Here is a 19,333-nt window from a genome sequence, read left to right on the forward strand (position 1 = left end):
GGCGACTCCCCCGAAATGCCTACAACGAATGTTTCTGAGCCTGTAAAGATACAGCCTAAGCGTGAAATACAATTGCAAGAAAGGCAAAGATCTCCACTTGGCAGATATCCTCAGCAGAGCCTTCTTACTCGAAGTCAACGCGTGCGAGTTTAGCAGAGAGCTGGAGGAGATTGACCACAGGCCATGGATGTAAGTGGGAGAGGAGACTTGGTAGTGACTCAAAAACGCAGCAGCAGATGACCCAGTGCAGCAAACTCCACGAACGGTGATCAAGAAAGGTTGGCCAGACATCAAAGCAGACGTGCCTGAATGCGTATATCTCTACTTTGACATTCGAGAGGAGTTAACGGTCCGAGAAGAACTCATCTTTAAATGCCAACAGGTGGTTGTACCTAGAGCCCTGAAGAAAGAGCTTATGAAAAATACGCGCTCATCTCACATCGACATCGAGGGGTGTGTCAGACGAACAAGAGACACCTTCTTCTGGCCACGTATGACAGTAGAGCTCAGAGAGTACATTTCCCAATTGCAATGTGAGGTATGTCTGGCCCACCGCAGTGGTCAAAGAGAGGAGCTTATCCTCCAGCAGGAATTTGTCCCTCGACCTTGAGCCAAGGTTTTTAGCTGATCTATTTAAGTTCGACAACAGAACACTGTTAGTCGTCAGTAATGATTACCATAACTACGTCGAATTTGCTCGTCTCCACACAGTGACGTTCCGAGCCATCATCAAGGAGGTGAAAGAAAAATTTTGCCAGGTTTGGCATCCCAAATGCCCTGAAAACAGACAATGGACCGCAGTTTGCATCAACCGAGGTTAGCGTGTTTGCCAAAACGTGGATTTTTGAACACAAAATATAATCTTCCACCTATGCGCAGTCAAATGGGAAAGCAGAAAATGCTGTCCAGACAGTCAAGCGGTTGTTTAAGAAATGCAAGACGTCAGGGGATCAGAATTCCAAGCACTTCTTAACTAGCGCGGTACACCAATGCAAGACGCTGCTTCCTGTAGCTGATTATCTGCTGCAACCTAGCTACCCCACCGACGAGGACACCAGGAATTCGAAGTTGATCGGCAACAAACAACGCCAGAAGTTCTACTATAACAAGCACAGGAAGCCCCAAGACATGGACCCCTGGCACGAGTTTGGGCCAGGAGCCATGTCACCCTACCGACGAAACTGCGGATAGTTAATTAGCACAGAATAACCACAAAGTCAAGTGCCTGATTGTTATAGGGTGCCCGACTGCGAAGACACACAACAGCAACCTGGACAGTTTGTCCTCCCAACGGAGCCTTCAAAGCCAACAAGACCTCTGCGTAAGATAAAACCTCCCGAGTGGCTCAAAGACTACATACCAAATTTACCTGGACGTTGCTAACCATATATTTGAACATTAGCTTGCTACAATTAACAATTGTCTATTGTTTAGTTTTTTTGCATCATTATAAGTACTGTAGTCAGCGTTACTGTTAAAATAGGGAAGATGTGACAAGTTGCATGACATTAGAGCACGTGCTCGCCTGTTGCGCAATGCTCGGAGTTGTAATTGTGCATGGACTGAATAAATGTCTCGTGAATCCCGAACTCGTACCGTCTTCTCCTTACCAGAATGAAGGTTTAATTCTATTTGTTTCATGTTGATGAATGTTGAATGAAATAAATAGTTGATTCAAAAGATTTGTTATGTTGTTATCAACATGAAAGTCTTACAAGGGGTTTTGAATATGAACACAAAAGGTCCTACTACGTCAAGCTTTCATCTTTTGCATTCTTACAGCAACCAACATGTAACTTGCCCACAAAGAGAAACTTAAATAACATAACGTGTGTATTTATCATGTACTATCAAACTGAAATGAAACTCCAGCTATTAATTTATGAACACTGAATGGGTACTTTGGTTAATTTATAAGCACATGTATAAGTAAGAAGATATTAAAAATTCAGAATACTTATATATATATGTTAAGTAAGCAGAATAGTGTAGAAATGAATATGTCAATATCCAAAGTATTGAAAAATATGCAAGTACAAGTATTCAAAATGAAGGCTTGTCCTATAGTTTTTGATCAATTGATTTAATGTAACATTAACTAATGTTCGTTATTGCCCTATTCTCACATTTTAATTAAATAGCCTTAATTAACAGCTTCCATCCTTTTGTTTCTTTAAGTAGTTTTTTTATCACTTATCTCCTCTTCTTCACTAGAGTCTGAATCTTGATCCTAAATAATGAGTATTAGATGTTCAGATAACCATACCAAATTCACCGATATTACTTTATTGTTATATGTTTATTTTAGATCACTACTTAACAACTATTCAAATATTTACGTCGCTCGCAGCTTTGCAGCTCAGTCAATATCCACCACTTTCAACGACACGAAGGTGAATAATTGTTTCAGTTTATACCACACAAATACAAAAAAAAATAGTTTCTTTCTTTTAATATGCTGAAAAATGATTTGAAACTAAATTTTTGACATGCGATTTTGTCTCATCACCTGCTTGGAGGTGAATAGTGCTTACTCTTCGCTTCTGAACGAACCAGTCAGCATGCATGGGCGAAAAGCGCTATTCACCAGTGTGGTATAGACTAAACATGTACATCACATATTTTAAGGAAATAATTTTTAAGCCCCGCTTCCATACAAACACAGATGTTGCATGACCATACAGATGTTTGACTACACACATAAAGACAAGGACTGGAGGTGATTTGCACCTATAAGCTGAGTATATTCCCTTATGCTTTGACCCTTGAGTTGTATTCTATTGAAATGGACCACAGTTGGTTACACTGTAACTGATGTTTCAAGAAGCCAGTCAAAAATCATAATATTCAGACAAGTAAGTGGGATAACGACTCTTGAAATGCCAATTATGACAAATTACACTCTTCCCTTTCTTGTCCTTTCCTCCCATCGATAACGTATTAGGGCATTATTGACTATCGAATCATGAATACTTCAGGACCATGGTCTGTCATCCAAATTTACAGAAGAGTCTTAATGGTGTATTGTTGAAATTTTACTACGGAATTTCTTTTTATCAACATATTTTCCCCTCAGAGGGAATTGTAAATAACCAAATCTTGAAAGTATTTAATGACGAGGAAGGTTGATGTTGATCAGTGAGAGATATTGTAATATATTCAAATCACTCTTCTCTGATTGGCCGAAAGCGTACAGTGAATTTTCGAAATCAGCACCAGGGACGTCATCTAGTTGCAGATTATAAAATTATCAAGGGCACTCAAGGTCACGGGTAAAAATATCATGTATGACCGCTGTTAATGATATCTAAGGGTAATCATGACAAGTTCGCGCGCTTTGTGTTGGTTGCTGACCTGTATATTTTTACAAGTTTAGAAATAAATGATCGGTTTCACTTACTGTCGTGACCATTTTTTTCCTTCAATATATAATAAAACAAACAAACAATTACTAGTTTCAGTTTTTATGATATCCAGAATAATCAAGGTCTCCGTAAGGGATATCTGCATGAAATGGCTTGATCTTTTCTTGAGTATCAATCTTGATGCAATGGTTACGGAAAAACAGGCTTAAACACCAACTGCAAACCATGTACACATCATATAATATGGGACTGAGTGGAAGAATACAACTAATAATAGGTCATGACCCTTTTTATCCTCTACCTTTTTGGAGCATACTGAAGTTATTTTCTTCTATCCGATCCTGAGAACTGACTGTTCGTCACGGTGAGGGTAATCCTACTGTCTAGACTGTCTCATTAACTGCTCATTGTGACTATAACAATTATATTTATGGAGTTAAATGCCCACATATGTTTTTTCTTTAGTACTTCAGAATCGTATAGGAGCATTAAAAGCAAAGCTAGCCCAGCAAGCAAGCTAGTCATCAGAACTGGCCTTTTATCAACTCAGTGTACTATTTTAAAATAACCTACTCTTGATACTGTGTTACTTCCCAATATTCATGTGAAATGAATTGAAAGTGAATGTACTGTTCAAAAAATACTTATGATTCTAAAGATATTTCATGACATCTTATTCATCATCAGTTATTGAGAAAACAGATGTTCTTGAGATACATGAAAAAAGATATAAAAGTGCAATCAACCAATCGGATAATTTGAATTACTCCATAACATAAATTCTGATTGGCTTCTTGTAGCATGCTCGACGAGAATATAGAGCATGCTGACGACAGCGTTGTTCGCTTTGGAAATAGTAATAAAGCTTGTTTTGAAAAATGAAAGTGATGCGCATGGGGAATTTAACGGATTCTTTATTATAACACAAATAGAGAAGCCTTATAACAGAACAGAGCACAGTCAAGGCTTCTTTATTTGTTAAAAGAAGGTGGAATCTTGCTCAAAGCTGTAAGAAGTCGCAAACCACATACTCAGCTCAAAATTTAAATTGCAAAAATGACTTGCAAATGTTCAGCGATACATGTCGCTGCCTAAAATAGGCATCGTTGCTATATAAGACCTGTTTGCTGAAAGTGCATACATCCCTTGACCAGGGAGGTATTCTTTACAGTTCAAATAAGGGAAAATGACATATTAAGTAAAAAAGCATGGGATCCGTTCGCATGTTCGTAATTTAATGCACTTTTTGAAAAATTGAATAAAACATTTTCACACTAAAAATACCAAAAAACGTTTCCGTTGGCAGAAGTAAACGTATAAAATGTTTTATTTCTACTTCATACGATAATCATTACAGGTACCCGTTGCGTACAATTTAAGGCTGGTCTGAACTGTCGGAAATGTGAAAAGGAAAATTAATGCTTTCCTCTTTGAACCATGAACTTTCAGATAACTGAAACTTTTTGGATTGTCGATGATAGCATAAATACTTTTTCCCATCCAAAACTTAGGCCTAGTCTAATGTTTGTTTTCACCTGCGCTATATTGCAGGTAACAGTTGTTTGCAAAAAGATACTTTTAGAGGTTACAGTATCTACTGACCATTTGTATCAGAGCCAAATATTAAAACCTGTCGTTACAGTCTGGTATTCGACCAAAAATGTGAACTGTAGGATGTATTTGGGTGTATACCTCTCTTTTTTTTTGGATGTCTTTAGAATCCTCAGCATCTTGGCACTGTTTACTAATTGCATTAAATTTCGTAAAGTATGTTAAACATAGCTCTAAATTCCTCTGAAGACGATTACCTATTTCTTGAACATCAAGATTTTTGCCATCTGCCGGCTCTTTCTCAGGTATGAAGCCATTTAACCTTTCAAAAGTTCTTCGGCAATTTGTACATGCAGGTTTGTAGGTGCCCATGATATTTCTTGCTTCCGATGTCCAATCTTGCGTATCTTCTGTACTTAAAGGCTAATGGAAAATGATTGCCTCTTTGAGACGCGGCTTTTTGAAATCAGCAATTCTTTTGTGCAAATAGAGAGGCCGTAGGAAATTACTTACTGCTATTGACGCGCCAACGAAGCTCTTGTTGTTATGTGAAACCACTGCTAAAGCCTCCGGTTTAAATACATTGAGTGAATTAAAGCTACGAAAAAGAGCTGTTACTTGTGCCATTACTTCATTGGCATGGGCTTTACTACCTTCCGGAAGGTCTTTACCGCGTGTTATGACACTAACCTAAAAGATATTCAAAACTTAGCTCAGCTCAGATGAAATTAGTCCACTTGTAATGATTTTTTGGAGCTTCGAACGACTAATCAATGCCAAAGCATCGTTATTCAACTCCATCTAAGTACTTTATTGAAAATAAACCAGTGTAGCCATTGTGAGAGTTGCACTTGGTCCAAAATGATAATTAACGTTATGTTTTTAATTCGTTGTGAGCACATCAAAAGATGACTTAAGATTGGATCGCTTTTTGTGGCTGTTAATGGATGTCTAGTCGTCTCCTGATATATCGAGCCTTTGCTATCTTAAGGCCGATTTACACGACAGAAAATTTTTGGCACGGCTCGGATAAAATTGGTACGCGTACCAGAAACATTGGTTCGGCACGGATGAATTTAGTCGTGTGAACAACTTTGCCTCATCCGTGCCGACCGATGTTTCTGGCACCCGAACCAAAATTTTATCCGTGCTCGGACCTACTCGCGAGGTAGTCCGAGCACGGATAAAATTGGTACGCGTTCCAAAAACTCTAGCCCGGGTCGGATAAAGTGCGTAGTGAAAACGATAAGCCGTGCCAAACCAACATTTTCCGAGTGAGCCTTTATGCGATTAGTCAGCACCATTTGTTGGGAGCATGTGCAGAAAGTTCACTTCACGTTTCAACATGGCGGAAGCAAACTCCAAAGGAAAGTCGCCCAAAAAATTGCGTGGATACTCATGGAAAGAGGAAGATGTAAAGGAATTAATTCAAATAATGCAAGAAGAGACAGTTATGTTTAGTCTGGATAATGCGAAGACGCCAAAGGAGAAAAGGGCCGCTTACAAAACTGTTCAAGTACAGATGCAAAAGAAAGGTAAGCTGATCGATGTTATGCCCCAGGGGTTTATGCGAAAGGTTTTCAATGAAAAACTAGTTAGATCGAAATTAGTACTTTCCATTTGTAACAGGGACTCTTCAAATTTCATCGTGATGCTAGTTAAGGTACTGGATGTTATTTTCGCTCGCCATTTCGTATGTCAGATAATGCAAGCCTTGATGAAGAGAAGTGTTTGTTGTAGAATACCTGGCAACTTAGCCTCTTTGTTTTGTAGGTATTAATATCAGTTTAGATGCCATCATTAACAAATGGAAAAAGCTGAGACAGCAGTACAAACAACATCACGATAAGCAAAAAAGAAGTGGCACTGAACGTAAGAAAAAATGGAAGGTTTTTTGATGAGATGGATCAAGCATGTGGTCACAGGGACACATCTTCGCCTGCATGCCTTATTGATTCAAGTGCACCTGCTGAAATTACAGGTTTGTTTCATCATCATCATCATCATCATCATCATGTTCGCCAGTCACTACAGCCTGAAGTAACATCATCATTTACCAAAATTAACAAGATTTTGATTTGTAATGCTGACAGAAGTGGTAGCTCAGTATGTTACTGTCTTACAAACTTTTACTAAATGCAACTTTGGAATCACATAATTTTCTTGTACTTCCCCTGTTTACCTTACCTTCTCTGTGTTCGTAATTGTTTTGTTCCCCTGTTAGGATTTGGATAGCGGAACAGAAGGGAACATTGAGGACGAAACCAACGTCGAATCTGGTGATGAAGCTGACAATGAAGAGTTGAGCTCAAATTCAAAAGGCAGTGTTGAGGGAAGCAGTGGGGCAAGAGAGGAAAGACTAAGTGGGGCAAAAAACCCAAATTGGAGATGGAAGCGGAAGCAAAAACTGATACGAAAAAAAACAAAGTTGTCAAGAAAGGCAAAATGACCAGATTTGAGAAATCGTTTGCAGTGTTAACCGAGAGCTTCAAAACTGCCGCTGAACAGGAGATGGACATGCTTGTAAAGCTTGAGAACATGCGCCAAAAAGAAATGTTGGTGCACGAAATACGGCTGAAAGAATTAGAGAATGAGCGTCGCAGGGAGGAGCGACAACATGAGCTGATGTTGGTTAATCTTTTAAGCCAAAATAGAAATCCATTTAAAAGAATGGATTTCTATGAAGGAAGCAACCCTGTCCACAGTGGCAGTGAGAGCAGCTTTTATGAAATGTAAAGACTTATAGTTTTCAGAGGTTGCCGTTGGTTGTTGTTGATGTGAAGAGACAATTTGTGAAAAGGCTTTTTTCCCTCTGTTTTGTAACCATCTGGTTCACATCTTTCATACGGAAATAGTTTTACGTGACTGTTTATTGTCCTTGAGACCAAATCATTTGGTCATTTTAAAGAAGGTTAAAATCAGCAAGGGAATATATTGTTCTGTACACTATTGATGCATTGTGTTTTAGAAAACATGGGTAAGAACCAGAATTAAAGACTTTTTTAAGTGTAAGAAATTTTGGCGTTGTTTAAGCTGACATCTTACTGATATGAAGCTAGAATAGAAGTTAAAAGTTATGTTCATCAGGACTAACAAGTTTCTGTTACAAATTTATTATATTGTTAATTTAAGAACCACTTGTGGAACAAATTTGTGACTATCATTGTTAATGTTTATCTGAAAACTACTTTCAAATAAAGTTGCTGTTTGAACTGTTTTTATTGTGATCATCATTGGTTTATTTATAATTTACATGAGAAACTCAACAGACTAATTACTTTTTTTTTCAATTGATGTTAAAACCTCGCACAAGCAGAGATACAACTTTTTGATTGCAAAATTAAACAAAACCTCCCACAAAAAAGTGCAAGATGTCATTGATACAACAATTCATATGATAAACTCAGGATCCATGGCAGCAACTGTCTAACTGTAATGAATGTGAAAGTGTTTTGTGACTGTGAAATCATTCACCACCCCTTCCAATATGTCGGCCCTCTGGTGTCTTAAAGAATAGTGCAAGGGCATCTCGAATGTTGGCGGCATCTGTTTCAGTCTGTCTTTCGATAATTGCCAATGGGATGATGTCGGGCTGTTCAACAGCATTCTGTATATCCTCGAGCCATTCTTCTAAAAAGGCATCCCTCTTTAATTCACAGATGTTATGAAGGATGCATGAAGCAACCACAAGGTAACATGTGGAGTCAACAGCCATATCAACACGCTTAAGAACTCGTCGAAAACGTCCTTTCAATCTACCAAATGTGTCCTCTACAGTCATACGTGCTCTGCTAAGCCTATAATTAAAGTGCCTCTGCCAGTTGGGTGTGTTTTGATTTTCTGGGTAAGCTTTTATTAGCCAGTCCAAGAGAGGGTAAGCAGGGTCGCCAAGAATAACAGGAGCAATATCAATACCGAGTATTGTTTCTTTGATATTGGGATCAAAAAGATCTCCGTTACATCCACGATTATAAATTTCTGAATTAGAAAGCACTCTTGCGTCATGGACGCTGCCTGGCCAACCAATGACCACATCTCGAAATAAGTACTTTGAGTCCACCATTGCCTGCAGCACTATACTGTGATAAGATTTCCTATCATATAATCAGTACGATTTTCCAGAGGAGCTTGTATTGGAATGTGGGTGCCATCTATAGCACCTGCACATGAGGGAAATCCCCATTTCTCCTTGTAGAGCTTAATGACTTCACTCAAATCTTCTCCCTTTGGTATTGACAAGAAATCTTTTTTCAGCTTTTTTTGTTATTGCTTTGCAAACATCTTTTATGCAAAGACAAACAAACGACTTTGATACCCCAAATAAGTTTGCTATTGTCCGGTATTCCGCTGTGGAGCTCATGTAATAAAGTGTTATGGCTGTTCTCTTCCTTGGGGAGATGGCTTTACGCATTGAAGTATCCTGACGACCAATTTCGTCTTCAATCTGTGAAACAATGTATTCAATAGTTGTTTTGGAAACACGAAAGTTATCGTACCACTCCTTGTCGGTGAATGCGGTTTCCACGATCTGAAACCATTGATCTGTGCGTGCCAATGTCCAGAATCTTCGCTCTATAGTATTACAAGCTAGCACGGATGCAATTATCAACAATTTGTATATTCTTCTTCTTTTTCTGTTCTTCTGGAAAGATAAAGACGAAAAGCTTGACTTCGTAATTCCTTTCGAAAAGACGCTAGATCTTTTTAGCAGGAGAAACTCAAGATACTTTTCGTCCGCCATGATGTTCTTACTTAGCAAGCCGCATGCGTACGAAGCGAGAATTGCGAACGCTGGCCAAGATGTTGAGCCTTTTACCCGAACCAAGACGTTAATTCCAACCGCTTAGCACGGCAGAAAAAAGGACGTGTAAACAAGCACCAGTGCTACTTTTTTTTGGTACGCGAACCGTTTTTACCCGAGCCGTACCAAAAATTTTCTTCCGTGTAAATTGGCCTTTAAACCTCGCGCTAACAACGCAGGGTTCGCTTAGCTAAAGCAGTGTAACACACCCATCCAATTCAGTCAAATTCTGGTGAAACCAGTGGGCAAGAGTTATCGCAGAGTGAGAGTACATGTTCAATAGAATCTAGTTGTGTATACAATAAAAGAAGACGGTGCGACGGAGATGATTTTTCTTTCAGTTTGTTCCCCACCCCCCACTGCCACGGGGAAAAACTCTTGATGCCAGCTTACAGAGTAATTACGACTGTAACGATGTGTAATTCATAGTAATCTTTTTATTTTAATGAAGAAAAAAAGTTTTTCACAGAATAGATGAATATGAATTTGAATATTAACCCACCCTTCGTAGATTATGAGTCCTCAGCATGAATATTGAAGAGCTCTCTGATATGTCTACTTACGATTTCCAAGATTTTACTCCCAGGGTCAATGACATTTTTTTCGTCTGGGTCTCCATTCATGTCATCGGCAGTTAAGCAGACTAATTCCCATCTGGCCACGTCCTTGAGCTTCTTATCTGCTTCGGCATCATCTTCTGATGTTGCAGTAGCATCACGATGGAACTTCAAGTACAGTTTTAGGCTCCAGAAAATGGCTGTAAAATGTTCTATCAGTATCGAAATCAGCGAAGGGTTTCCTGTTTGATCATTTCTTTTCCTCTCCATGTACTCCTTAACAATTACTTCAAGAACGTCGTATACTTCAAGCACATATTTCCCCATCTTTTTGTTCAAATTTCGATTTCTTTTCGCTATTTCGTGTAAGTATAAGGGCTCGCGCTCCTTCCACATAGAGAGAGAATAGGCCGAAGAGAGATCTACACTGTATTCAAAATGGAAGTATTGTGTGACGGCCTAAAAGGAAACGTAGACGTAGCAACTGTGATTTTGATTGGAACGGTTGACTTCGCGTGGAACGCTTGTACTGAAAGCTGCGATTCTAACTCTCATAACCCTACCCTCGTTGAAAGAATATACATATAGTCTGGTATACGAAACAAAAACATGTTGGAAAACAATAAAAACCTTTCTTTTCCTTGTTTTAAAAACTCCAAAACACTCTTGGTTAGGGAATCAGCAGGACACTTTATATATCTAAATACAATGAAAAGGTAGTCTAGAATATTTTCACTTATCCAGAAATGTGAAAATTAGCTTCAGCAGTGTCTTAGTATAACATGAATATAAACAATTTGGGCTATATTTCGAATAATAAATTTCTCCACCCTGAAATTTCCTTTCAATAAAGTTGCAACAATAGCTAAGAAAAAAATTGAAAAAATAAATAAGAGAATAAATTCGAAAAGGTATATCAGGAAAATAGATTTCGCGGAAAAGACCTCAGTTCCCGTCACTTTAATTTGTATTCATCATGTGACATCCAACAGCGATGCAATTACTGACACCGCGGGAGTTTATCATGCTGCTTACCCCCTAGCATGCAGTATTGGTATCATTTCAGCAAACAGAGGGAAATTTTTAATGCTTTATCATGACGGCTGCTTACGAGTTCGACTATCCTCCTTCCTCTCCAAGGGAACTGGCATTCCGTGAAGAGAATTTTCAGGAAAACGCGCCACGTGACTTCAGTAAAAGATCTTTTTCATCAGCATTCAGCAACGAGGTAATAACCAAAATGATGATAGGTTTCATAATTCTCCATAATTTGTCACTGGAGAAATTAGCTGGTGAAGGGGAGGTCGATATTTTTAACCGCTGTAATAATTTTATTAACCACAGAAAAACTTAAAAAGTAGCTCCATTATTGATATAACTAGTAACGCGATATCACTTTCATCACACAGGGACAGTTTACAAAACATGAGCAAACCTATTCGACAAATAATTTTTATTATAACAAAGCTGGTAAATTTGTCTAATCAAATTCAATTGCGTGAGCGTGCTTCATATTCCTATTGTGCACGCTCATGACGTCAGCAAACAAATCAAATCAGCAAACCATCGGGTTGAAAATGTTATAAAACAGTCAGCTGAGCGTTCATCGAGATATGAAGCACTTGGGAAGTTTGGAGAGCACTAAAGAAGTTAGAGTTGCTCTCGGCTACACCTCGTGCAACTCTGACGTATCTCTCGTGCTCTCCAAACTTCCCACGTGCTTCATATCTCGATGAACGCACGCTGACATACGAACCAATTGTTAATTTTAGGCTTCCCAATTTTCCATAGCAAAAGCGAATTATATCTGTTATGGCAGATGTAGAGTATACTGTCACATCAATCTCATTTTAACGTGATGTTGTTAAATATTGCTTTCTGAACAAGACTATCTTTGCAATTGTTATGTTCAAGACTTGCTTGCATAAAATAGTCGGAATCCGATATGAATATGAATATTTTACCATATCATGCTGAGTATTTTTCGAGTTGTACTGTAAAACAACAAGTGACGTTACGCTCGTGTCGGATTACAGTATAAAGTAACCCACTATCCAAATAATTGTACAATATCGCGGAAGATTGTTCTCGATTCATGTACATGTAATTTCCATTCCATATCGAGGGTAAGCTGCCAGAAAATGATGGTAAAAAAAAGAAACGAGATGCAGCAGTTGCTACCGATGACTCTGAGGTAAGTTTCACAAAACAGCCTTTATAATTTCTGATGGAAGATAGAGGGGTAATGGTGTAAAAACAGTCTTGGAGAAATGTAGTTGACAATGTGCTTTTTCTTTTTTATATGACAGATATTTGATTCTCTGATTATTTGAATTTGTTTTGAGACTTTGAACTTCAGTTCGAAGTCCTGGTTGCGTATGAGTTGTCTTAGACAAAGAATTTCCCCCAAAGTTGAAATATTAACACTTTTCTGGAATTCATCTGCCAAGAATGGTAAGCCCGGATCACTTCATATTCACAGTTCGATATTGACATTATGCAGTGAACAAAAATACCAAAAATGGAGTTCATTCACATGATCGTCTGCAAGCAGGCTGTAATATGATTATTTAGATAGCAGTTGTGTAGCTGATTCGCCATGATCAACATGTAGTTTCTATTCCATATTGAGGGTGAGCTGCCTGAAAATGATGGGAAAAAAAAGGAACGAGATGCAGCAGTTGCTACCGATGACTCTGATGCAAGTTTCAAAAAACAGTCTTTATAATTTCTGATGGAAGATAGAGGGGTATTAGTGTAAAAACAGTCTCGGAAAAATGTAATTTAACAATGTGCTTTTTCTTTTTTAAGATAAGATAAGATAAGATGTACGATTTTGCTTGTTATTTTTTGTTATTTTTTTTAATCACATCCATCATTCAGCTAACTACTAGCGATTAATTAAAAATATTCTAATTTTCCTGTACGATTGGGTCAAAAATTTACTATTAGAATGTTGTATCAAACCTATTTTCGCAGGGTAAATTTTTTTGAAGTATTGGTACATGTTCAATCAAAGGCGGGCCGGCTATTTACACGAGTTGTAACCCAAACTGTGGTTTCACGCAATTAGTGAGTCTCGGGGTTTCTCCATAAGAGGTTTGATTTAATTAGATAAATGTCCTCCCACTGTCATCTTTCGGCCCTATTAACGATGTTCACAAAAACACATTCCGATGAAAGGTTCAGTTAAATTGAGGATTGCTTAAGACCCAATTTTGTTGAACAACGGCAAAACTTTATTGAAATAATACAATCAGACCTTTCTGTTCACGCACCAGTTCTTTATTAATTTTGATATTTCCATTCTTTTCTTCCTGTGCATTCCAAAACTTAAAATTGCTAATACATTTCTGTAAAATTAATCTAAAAATGTTATGTCCGATCTTAATCGTAAAGTGAAATGACCAGATGTACAAAGAAAAAGGAATATTGCAACCAAACATGAAAAATTAATTGAGAAGGTGGTGAAAGGAAAACTTGAAAATTTTGAACGCAAAGAATATATAATTACGTGTATTCTATTTATTTATCATTGTGTTTTGAGCTCCATCGAATAATGTTCATACGCATCTTGAATATTATGACTGTCTGGTTTTGTATTGATGTTTCTTGGCTCCTGTGAGAAAAATTGGTTATGAAGCCCCACAGGCACTATGTAACGCCGCCTCTTAAGACACAAGCAAAGCTGCTGGATCTTTGAAATACGATTTTTGATTGTAATTAACGAAAATCTCTTTCTGGGATGGGTGATTTGTGTAACTGGAAAAATCTCGATCATTACCAGTTCTGAGGTAATTAAGGAATGTAAATTCAAGCAGTATCTGTATATGTGTTTTTAACGTATTTGAGTGTTGGAAAATGAATGGAAATAGTATATAGGCACAAACCACTCAGTAAAAAAATACTATAAGCTAGTTGATCATTTCCTATTTCTTAGGCAGTGTCCCAAATTTTTTAATCGCAAACCATTCAATAAATAAATATTATTAGCCATTTGATCATTTCCTATTTCTTTGGCGGTCTTACTTCGTTAGTAGAGTAACTAATTATGAATTTTTATTTGGCACTTTAAACACCTCTTTCTTGAAGGCGACTAAGGGTGTAAACAACTTGTACTTTTCATCCTCCCACTGAATTTACAATCAGTTAACTTAGATAACCAGCAGGTACCTCTTTTGAAGGCGGTAGCTTGGGTGCAGCTTTTGTTTTTTTTTGCCCGATCTTAACTGCAAGTGTGTGAAATTTTAGGTAGAAAGTCGTTTTGAAAAGAGTCAACATCCTAAAGGTACGCACTTAGTACGCGGGATCTGTTTCATGTAGCTTAGCATGATTCGTTAGTGATCATGAGGTGCGATATGGTGACGTTGGTCAAAGATTGACAGCCTGATAACTATCACCTTTATAAGCTGGTAACCAACACTTTCCTTTAGAGAGCAGAGCTAGACCCCGAGTTTCTAAGTTGTGTTGAGTTTTAGGAAAGGAAATGAAGAAATCGTCAACTATACACCTATACAAGAAAAGATACATACGAGAAATACTTCCAACAATTATCAGCGCAATTGCTGTATGTTAGTAAGTTCATCAGCATTCTTTGTTTTTTTCCGAAGGAATCAGACTCCGGTGAAGAAGGAATCAGCATAGAAGAACTAAAGAAAACAACCGGATGGAAGTTGTTAATGAAGAACTTGAATAAACATTTCAAGCCCAAGGACTTTGACAGTCAGTGAAAAACCATGTCATTCTCGAGAGGCCATTATTTTCTTTTTCTTTTTTTTTCTTGCTACTGCTCACTGTGGCAAAACGTTTTCCTCTCATATTACTCCATTTTTCGCTCTTTAAGTCATTTTTTTTTATCTTGCCTGGAATAATAAAAACTGGCAGGGGATTTTAAATTTCAGGAAGCAACGATTTGTTTAGATTGCTGACAACACTCATGACGAAGTAGTCTGTAGCTTTAAAACTTAGCTTTTTCTTTTTCATTTGTCTTGCTTCGCTTTCAAGTATGTAAAGAAGCCTCATCTTGGTCTAACGAAGCCTAAACTATTTATGAGACACTCAGACTTACCTTAACCTGCTAGGAAAACACCGTAAAACCTGAACACTTGATGCATATAAGCTATTTTCGCACAGCCAGTCGCCCTTTCCACTGTTTAATATGTTCTAAACAGAACTGAATATTCGGAAGCGGTGACACTTGCTTCTATAGTATAGAAATAGAGGCTATTTCAAGACAACAAAGTTCTAGTGGATAATAACTGATTGTAGACAGTGCCGCTAAACCTTGTCCAGCCTCTCCCTTTTGTGCATTGGTCACACTGGCTACGGCGAGAAAGACAAGATTTCTGCTCCAGGGGAGCTACTATTATTCAAAGAGAAAGCAATGTAAAAAGTGACTTCCCTTTAATATCACAGTTTTAGAATGGGTAGTTTTTTAGAATTGTACCATTCAAATTAATTTCCAAAATTCTTTCCTCACCGTAAGCTCTCGAACAATAATGTTCTAGGGGAGCAAGGATAACCTTATTTATGACTTGTCAATTTTTACACCTAACGGCTCACTGTTTTGGCCGTTTTACAGCCAACGGTTACCCCATTGCAACCCTTGTAGTGAGTAACTTGGTAATACATGTAACTAGCTAGTAATTTATACAGCCAAGGTTAGTTTTTTAGTACGGATACAAATTTATTGTACAACATGATTGATTTTCAGTGTGCAAAGGATTATAGATTAAATAAGAGGGTAATTTGACAGCTGAAGTACACAAGTATGTAATACATTAAAGGTGACAAACGCAAACCTTTATCAAATAAATTTAAAATGTTGAGAGAAAAGGGATTTTAACTGGAATACATGTATATTCAAAAATTTTCGTGGAAACGGTAAAAAGTACGGGGACCTAATTTGTTTGTCTCACGTTGATAAATAGGTAAAATAAATAGTCGATTTAAAAGAGCAGTTCTGTTGTCGTCTATTTGAAATTCTTATAAGTGGTTTTTAAAATGAACACAAAAAGGTTTAATTAGTTAAGCATTCATAATTTACAGCCTCACTACAACCTAACTCGCACACAAAAAGAAATTTGAAGTACAAGACATATGTATTAATCATGTACTATTCAATTTATCTGAAACTACAGCTGCTAGCCTAATTATGATAACATCAGGTCTACAATGTCAAATCTAAACACACTGTAAAAATTTTTTACTTTTAAATAATCATTATTAACACTAAATGGGTTCTTGGGGTAATCCACAAGCACATATATAAGTAAGGAAATATTAAAAATGTGGAATAGCTGCTAACGGAACGGTGTGACAGGAATATGGCAGGAATTCACAGCTCTGGTATAGAAAACAATACCTATCTTAATTGCAGCAGCGCAACTTAGGAAATAAAAACGGAAAAGCCATTAAAAGTTCCTGCTTATCTGTGCAAGGTTGGTGTGGAAACTATCTTATGAAAAGAAGTTGAAGTTACGAGTATAAACTCAGCTGCTAACTACCATGAAAACCAATTTTTCCAGAAAGACCATTAACACTTATATTTACCTAAAAAAACATGTAATAAATAACAAAAATGCCGCCATGCAGGCGCATAATGAAAGCGAGTAACAAGCAAAATCTACTCTAAAAGCTACTGTGGTTTTTATACATTTTTTGATTTATTAAAATGAAAGGACTTGAAATGGTTAAATGTGAAAATTTACGAATAAATATGTTCCGAATAACACACACGGGAAAATTAGTAGATTTTCCCGTAACAATAAACATGTTTCAAGAGAGAGTTCCACGCGGCTTGGTTTTTCAGCAGGACAATTTGTAGTTGACCTCTTCAAGTGCTTCTCCTTTTTAAAGGTATTCTACCCAGGGTAGTTTATCCGTAGTCCATTCAGTTCATGGACCAGGTGCATCGAGGGAGTCCATGGACCGGGGGTCTGTGAAATATACCTACAAAGTTAAGCGTGGAGAATGAAAATCCATCAGTAGCGTGAAGTAAATATGGAGAGGGAAAATTTATCTTAACAAAAGAAGAAAGGAAAACGCACTGCATACTGCCGGAAGTAGGGGTATCTCAACAAAAAAAAGTAGGTTTGTGGCTTTAATTTCACAATCAGAAAACTGAGGAGGAGGAGAGTGATAAACTTTGTGCCAAAAAATAATTTTTTCGTCCAGAAGACTGAGCTGGTTGTCTGATCTTTTAGTTGAGTTGTATTGCCACTTCAGTTTTAGAGCAAATTACTTATTTTGTGGTTCTCACTGACAATCAACCGCTATTTGCATTATTTGCTAATTTTTCTTACCTTTTTTTCGAAAGGCTTCCATCGACTTCCCGCATACCTCGAAGATCAAGACTGATTGCGGTGGACCGTCGGTCCTTAATTATTTCAAGGTTGAATAAATATGATTTGTTACGAAATGCTCTTAATTTTTATTTCAGATGTTTTACACACCAAATCTTTTCCGCTTTGAGCTAAGATCGATTAAAGCCACTTAACATGAGGTTGAAGGGGCAGCTGATCGAAGTAGAGGGCGATTAAGCCAAAGTAACGCGATGGGGTGACAGTCTCGTATGCCACGCAATTAAGAGGCGATCTCTGTAAGAGCGGTCCAGGGCATTTCGCATCGGAATAAAGTTTTCCCTCAAACTTTGCCCAATAATCTACCTTTGGTAGCGAGTAAATAAAACCACATTAGTTTCTGGAAATACGTTAAAATAAAATTTTTAGAGCTCTCAATAGTCAAAGCTGCAAAAGGCCCTTTTTTGACCGCTTGCGACATCGAAAATTTCAAAAGTTAAAAAGCCCGGTCCTCGTATCACACCGCATGCAGCAAAAGATCTTTTGTATTCTTATACTGTGCAATATGTAAGGTGTATAAAAAGCATTTCAATTTTTATATTCGTATATTCAGAGGTTCGTCATGATTTATTTAATAACACATATTAGACAGCTTTCTGAAATTGGTCAAAAGTACTCTTTCTTTCTTGGTTGATATTGCTCAAGTCCAGACCAGACCATTGAAAACTCGGCTTGATTTCTTCTAATAAGATGTTTGGCATAAGAAAAATATAAAAACATCTTGCACTTATTAGTTTTCTTCGCCGTGGTGACTTCAAACTTTTAGCGATTTTGCTAGCGTGACAGCCGATTATGCAAATTAGTTCATTGAGCAAACTCCGACCGTTTTATATAAGTAGCTCAATAAATCTTAGATTTTGGCCATTTTAAGTTGAAAATATAGTAGGACAGAGCTTTTAGACCACATTGATTGATACTCTAAACATTTTAAGAGGCCAAAATTTGACAAACTTTTCTATCTCGTGACGAAAGACGTCAACAACAACGTATCGAATATCATAATTTGATTAGCGCTCAGTCAACCTTTTAATGGCAATCTTTTTTTAAAAAATTGGCTTCTGTTATTTCATATCTGAGTTCTGACAGCCTATGTTATTCAACCTGTATGAACATTCCAGAACCAAACAGCAGGATTTTATTTAGTGTTACCGGAGATAACAGCGCACACTAAAATACACCGTGACCAGTGACTCTCACGTAATTCCATCGTGTAATTATCCTGAATTACTTCTCACGTTGAAATAAAGCAGCGATTGCTCGGATATCTAGCAGACAGGAACAAATATTTTTTTGTCGTCACACCTGTCTGCATAACAGTCTCGGTTCATAACTTTGGAGGGTTCTTGTAAAAAAGAATATCGCATTCGCCTAACGAGTGGACGTCATAACTAGATTGCATAGCAACTACACTCCGAAATCATTTCCTCCATTTTTGCAAGAAGTGCTGCCTTTGTATCTCGCATTTTGAATGAGAGATGAAAATGTTTGCACATGTCTCTTAGTATCTTGACTTTCAGGCTAGGCAACCTTCCCTCTCTTGCCAACGAGCACACATCGTAGATATCAAACATGATTGGATGTTTCAGTCCTATCTCATCCATTATTGTGTTCCTCGCCTCTCTCAAACACTCTTCGTCTACATCAGACGCGGATGCCTCTACCAAGTCGTCGTCTTCGTCGTCTACGTCTGTGGCATCA

The 19,333-nt window shown here is 37.6% G+C and overlaps 1 protein-coding gene and 1 pseudogene across 1 annotated transcript; one reads left to right on the forward strand and one right to left on the reverse strand.

The window, feature by feature from the left end:
- Nucleotides 1-4,988: 4,988 nt before the first annotated feature.
- On the reverse strand, nucleotides 4,989-10,601 carry LOC131769575 (uncharacterized; annotated as a pseudogene).
- A 769-nt stretch (nucleotides 10,602-11,370) lies between these two features.
- On the forward strand, nucleotides 11,371-16,532 carry LOC131793907 (uncharacterized). Its single transcript, XM_059111411.2, has 3 exons — nucleotides 11,371-11,502; nucleotides 12,400-12,468; nucleotides 14,885-16,532. The coding sequence occupies exons 1-3, from the start codon at nucleotides 11,371-11,373 to the stop codon at nucleotides 15,002-15,004; spliced, it is 321 nt and encodes a 106-aa protein (XP_058967394.1). The 3' UTR covers nucleotides 15,005-16,532.
- Nucleotides 16,533-19,333: the final 2,801 nt, after the last annotated feature.

Source organism: Pocillopora verrucosa, chromosome 9 (genome assembly GCF_036669915.1).
Source record: "Pocillopora verrucosa isolate sample1 chromosome 9, ASM3666991v2, whole genome shotgun sequence".
Classification (NCBI taxonomy): domain Eukaryota; kingdom Metazoa; phylum Cnidaria; class Anthozoa; order Scleractinia; family Pocilloporidae; genus Pocillopora; species Pocillopora verrucosa.